The 6,000-nt window shown below is 44.7% G+C and overlaps 1 protein-coding gene across 1 annotated transcript in view; it reads right to left on the reverse strand.

Moving 5' to 3' along the window:
• LOC306762538 (echinoderm microtubule-associated protein-like 6) overlaps positions 1-6,000 on the reverse strand; it is a gene marked incomplete at both ends in the record, with an annotated part of 103,066 nt that overhangs the window by 49,942 nt on the left and 47,124 nt on the right. Inside the window, 2 exons of the mRNA XM_079249061.1 lie at positions 3,672-3,799; positions 4,538-4,611. Of these exons, the coding sequence (XP_079105187.1) occupies positions 3,672-3,799; positions 4,538-4,611 (202 nt within the window). The remainder of the gene's footprint in view (positions 1-3,671; positions 3,800-4,537; positions 4,612-6,000) is intronic.

Consider the following 6,000-nt stretch of genomic DNA (forward strand, 5'->3'; position numbering starts at 1 on the left):
AGGGGTTCTATGATGGCATTTGGAGTTTTCTGAGCTTTCTACAGTGTTACAGTTTGAGTTTGAGTTCCAGCACTCTCTCCGTTCGCTTTCCATGGCGACGAAAAACGCGTGGTTTTAGAGAGTTTTTTCTACGTGGAAATCCTCGTGACGTCCCGGGGGATAAGGTTCGGTGATTGGTTACCTTCTACTGGTTAACAAGGGCATGTACAAATACATCAGGCGGGTGGAAAACGTGGGATAAAGTTATTTCCAACGATGGCTGGTGAGTTTACCAAAGAGAGACATCCTGCTGCATTCGTTGCTGTGGGTTGCTGTTTTCCACTTCGTTTTCAGGCTCTGATTCAGGTTCCAACATGTAGGGCTGGATGCTATGTGTTGACATTGTATTCTGTTTTTTTATTGAGTTCATATGAGCCTAATCCTTCTGTTTATGAGACGTTACAATGATGGTGAAAGCATATTAATTCCAGTTTAATTCCATTTTAAAGTAAAAACTCTTCTCACATAGATATTAGGTCAAATTAGGTATTTTTTACGAGGATTTAATGCCGGTTCGGAGGGTGTGCTGCAAGGGAGATTATTCTGCATATTTTTGGCTCTCTCAAGACTTGTCATGATGAGTCTCCATGGCAATGAAAGACTTGTTTACAATCGGGATCAACTAATTAAACTCTCCCAAATCAGGATTATCAGCGAAACAACACATCAGAGCGGGAGTGAGACAGAGGAGAAAGCAATGGAGATTTAAATAATTTCTACCTACCGCTCTCACGGGTAATGTGAGATCACTAGCTAACAAAACAGACGAGCTCGAGATGCTAACAAGGTCTCAGAAAGAATACAGAGAGTGCAGTATTATGTGCTTCACTGAGACATGGCTGCATGAACACATCCCTGACTGTAATGTGTCTGTACCGGGCTTTAAAACGGTCCGTGCAGACCGCAGTAGACAACACAGCGGAAAGCTAAAGGGTGGTGGAATTGCAGTGCTGGTTAACCAGCGTTGGTGTCATCCTGGACATGTTACTGTCAAGGAGAAGATATGCACAAGGGACATGGAACTGTTAGCTGTGAGCTTCCATCCATATTATTTACCCAGAGAGTTTACCTGTGTTATTCTGGTAGCGGTTTATATAATACCTGGTACCGCACCAGACACAGCCTGTGACGTCATCAGCTCCGTCGTTGCTCGGCTACAAACACAGCATCCAAACTCATTCATGGTGATCTCCGGAGACTTCAACAACGTCTCCCTCTCTGCAACTCTACCAACATTCCAGCAGTTTGTCAGCTGCTCCACCAGAGAAAATAAGATGTTGGACTTATTTTATGCAAATATGAATAATGGATACAGTTGTTCTGCCCTGCCTCCTTTAGGAAGATCTGACCATAATCTGGTTCTTCTCACCTCCACCTACAAGCCCATCGTTCAGCAGCAACCAGTCATCACAAAGACTATCAAAATCTGGTCTGCTGAAGCTGAAGATGCTCTTAGAGGAGGCTTTGAGGCTACAGACTGGAACGTCCTCTGTGAACCTCATGGAGACGACATCAACGCCATGACTGAGTGTGTGACAGATTACATAAACTTCTCTGTGGACAGCATCGTCCCAACAAGAACAGTGAGGTGCTTCCCCAATAACAAACCCTGGATCACCAGTGACCTGAAAAAGCTGCTGAACATCAAAAAGAAAGCCTTCAGGGATGGAGACAGGGAGTTATTGAGGGCAACACAAAAACAACTTAAAACACAAACTAAGAAGTGCAAGGAGGACTACAGGAAGAAGTTAGAAAGTCAGCTCCAGCAGAATAACCTGAGGGATGTGTGGTCTGGAATGAAGAAGATCACCGGCTTCAAGTTAAAGGGGGACCAGCCTGATGGAGGTCTGGACAGAGCTAATGAGCTGAACATATTCTTCAACAGGTTCAGTTCACCCCCTACCTCCAGCCCAACAGACCACACACCCTCCATAAGCCCACTGCTTTCCTGTCACGCCTCCAATCTGTCACCCTGCAGCTCAGTCATGGACCAGAACACAGCTTCATCTCCCTCCACATCAGGACATCCTGAGACCTCCACCTTGTTTGTGTCCTGCAATCAGGTTAAGAAGCAACTTGAGAAACTGAACCAGAACAAGGCTGCAGGTCCAGATGGTGTCAGTCCCAGAGTTCTCAAGACCTGCTCAGAACAACTATGTCCGATTCTCCAGCACCTTTTCAACACCAGTCTGAGACAAAATAGAGTCCCAGTGCTGTGGAAAACCTCCTGCCTTGTTCCAGTGCCTAAAAAAACACAACCAGCTGAACCAAGTGACTACAGACCAGTTGCCCTGACATCTCACATCATGAAAGTCCTGGAGAGACTCTTACTGGCTCACCTCAACAAGCAAGTAAACACCTTTCAGGACCCATTCCAGTTTGCATATCGTAATGGACTTGGGGTTGAAGATGCCATCATATACCTGCTCCAGAGAGCACACTCTCATCTGGACCATTCAGGCAGCACTCTGAGGGTCATGTTCTTTCATTTCTCAGTGCTTTTAATACCATTCAGCCTGCTTTGTTATGTGAGAAGCTCCATAAATTCCAGGTGGATACCTCCACAACCACCTGGATCTATGACTACCTCACAAACAGACCCCAGTTTGTGAGACTGAAAGGTTGTGTGTCTGAGATGGAGGTCAGCAGCACTGGTGCACCACAAGGAACTGTACTCTGGCCATTCCTCTTCACTCTGTACACCTCAGACTTCCAGTACAACTCTGAGTCCTGTCATCTGCAGAAATACTCTGATGACTCTGCAGTTGTGGGGTGTATCAGGGATGGACAAGAAGCAGAGTACAGAGAACTGGTCAGTCAGTTTGTTAAATGGTGCGGTGACAATCATCTCATATTAAATAGCAGCAAAACAAAAGAGATGATTGTTGACTTCAGGAGGAAGAAGAATAAACAAAGCACTGTTTCCATCCTGGGAGAGGAGGTGGAGGTGGTGGAGGAATACAAGTATCTTGGAGTTCAGCTGGACAACAAACTGGACTGGAAATGCAACACTGACTACATCTACAAGAAAGGTCAGAGCAGACTGTACTTCTTAAGGAAGCTGAGATGGTTTAACGTCTGCACCAAGATGTTGCATATCTTCTATAAGTCTGTTGTGGAGAGTGCAGTCAGCTTTGCAGCATCTGCTGGGGTAGTAGCATCAGAACCAGAGACTTGAAGAGAATCAACAAACTGATCCAGAAAGCTGCTTCTGTGCTTGGAGTAACTCTGGAGCCGCTGGAGCTGATTGTCCAAAGAAGAATGCTGCACAAGCTGATGAAGATGATGGAGGATTCTTCACACCCTCTCCACAACACAGTGATGAAACAACAAAGTGTGTTCAGTGAGAGGCTTCTTCAGGTCCGATGTCAGACTGAAAGATACAGAAGATCATTCCTGCCAGCAGCCAGCAGCCTCCGGAACAAGACCTCCTCTAGTTATTATTATTATATACTACAATATTTCCCTTTGGGGATTAATGACGTATTTTTCATTCATTCATTTCATTTGATTATTATTATGTCTCTTCTGCAGATGTCAGTATGTTTATCTGAGTTTCACTGCGGACTTCCCAGCTGTACTGGAGCAGCCTTGGCTACTGGGAAGCTCCCAGTTGATCCTGCTGCACCCACCTGATGGAGCGGTCGTCGCTACCGGAGACGGCCAGAGGTTTTTTGGGATGGACATCGAGCGCCCAGAGCTCGCCTTCACTGTGTCCCTGCATGATGAGCAGAGGTTTGTCTCGATCCCGAACCATCACCTGCACAAACACCAGACATTATCTCACACGACGTTCACACACACAAACCTGAACTTCATGCAGACACACGAACAGGACGAGGAGGTGCTGCTGCAAATAAACGTAATCTTCCTCTCATTTTCACTGCTCCTTTCTTTTATTTTTTCTTTTATTCCTGTTTTTGTACATAAAGTGTAAACAAGCTGGTTTAAATAAAATAAATAATAAAATAAATAATAAAATAAAAATAGAACAAAATTAAATAAAATTTTAAAGATTTTTAAATATATCACCTATGAATAAATAAATGTACTACTTATGTAACGATAAACAAAACAAAATTAAACAAAATCAAAATGGAATACAATAGAAAGCCTAATGGGAATGAAGAATAACTGGATTAATAAATGGAGAAACTTGCACACACAATGTTTTCTATGCTTTTATGATTTTTCCGTTATGATGTGATATTTCTCCGGTTTTTGTTTCTTTTGCTGGAAATGTTTCAGTAACAACATGAATGATTCGTCAGACCTGCAGACGGATTTAACACCTGCTGTTTGAGGAAAACGTGACAAAGTATAATTCTACTAACTGGAGAGTATCTGCAGGACTGGGCGCAGCAGATCTCCCTGCAGCGGGACGGTTTGCACAAACAAACGTTTAATTAGTAGAAAGGTTTTATTGATTAGAATCCAGTTCAGCTGCAGGAGGCCTGAATGCAGCAAAATGAAGCCGAGACGCAGCGTGCAGCCTCACCTCAAAGATCTCGCTGTCCTGAGTCCCCGCCAGGATCCGGTCGGCTCGCCAGCAGACGCTGCGGATCGACAAACCTGGAGGAGGAAGAGGAGAAGCATCTGCTCAGCAATGAAAAGGAAAAACTTGGAGAAACGACAGAGAAGCTGGATGGAATTAAAAAGGAGGAGAAAAGGTGATGGAAAAGACAAATCAGAGCAGAGAAAAACAGTCAATTATGGCTGAAGAAACATTTCTGCTCCAAGCTGCTTCAATAAGTTCGTTTGATGAGAAGAAAATGTCAGATGACAGCTGTCGGGTCGACAAACGGACCTCCAGAGAATTTATCCAGAACCTGCTCCGTCGCCGCTCCACATCGCAAAGATTTTTCTTAAAATGTTCATAAAAAAATGTAATTAAATTTAATTTTCATTGTAAAATACTAACAAGTACAGAATACACACACACATGCATGTTAGGTTGACTGGTTACTCTGAACTGTCCCGAGGAGAGTGTGTGTGGTTGTTTGTCTCTTTGTGTGGCCCTGCGATGGACAGGCGACCTGTCCAGGTGTCCCCGCCTCTCGCCCAATGAATGCTGGGATACGCTCCAGACCCCTAATCGACTGAGTGGTTCGGATGATGAATGAATGAATAAAAACAACATTTACTATATAAACAGAAATAATGAAAAGAAAATGTAATGAAAGTTTGGCTTCAAAAGGAAAAAACAAACAAAGTCTGCAGACTTTCTCTGGTGGTGTCCACACGACGGAAACGCTGCCAACTTCTGATCTGCCGTGGAAACCGACTATTCTTCTGAAAACAGGAAGGATTTTCTCATTCAGGCTCCCAGAACAGCTGCATCTTTCAGCATCTCCTCCTCTTCCTCGGCATCCTCTGCTCAGACCTCCGCAGTGCTGGGATCCAGAATCTGATGCTCGCTGTAACCTTAGAAACTTCTCCCCGCAGCTTCACCCGCCGAATCAGCCTGACAGCTGAGGGTTCATGGAGGAAACGCGACCGGCTTCCTATGTAAACACTCATCACAGGAGGAGAGCTGAAGGAATGATGCCACCTGAGGAACGACAGCAGCCTGACGGCGGCGCTGAGGAACCTGCAAACTGGGAAATACTGTGAAACCAGTTACATGGAGGGGGGGCTAGTTTGTGTTGTTGAGTTCAGAACAAACATGCTGAAAGACAACGTCTGAGTGAATCACAGAGAAAGCTGATAGCCACCGAATGAGTCGCCACAGCCAACTGTGTGTCGTGTTGCCATGGTAACCTGCATGCATTCAGCTGAAAATAGAGAAACATATTTTCATGTTTGTGTGTTTTACACCAGATGAGTCCCGTTGCTGGTTTCCATCCTGCCTTTTACAGCTTCATCAGTGGAAAGTTCAACCTGAGCAAACCTGAACCTGGGATCTGGTTCAGAACCAGAGCCGGTCCAGTTCTAAGCATCTTGAAGGGAATATTTTTACTC

This window comes from Telmatherina bonti (genome assembly GCF_933228915.1).
Source record: "Telmatherina bonti genome assembly, chromosome: 11".
In the NCBI taxonomy this organism is placed as follows: Eukaryota; Metazoa; Chordata; class Actinopteri; order Atheriniformes; family Telmatherinidae; genus Telmatherina; species Telmatherina bonti.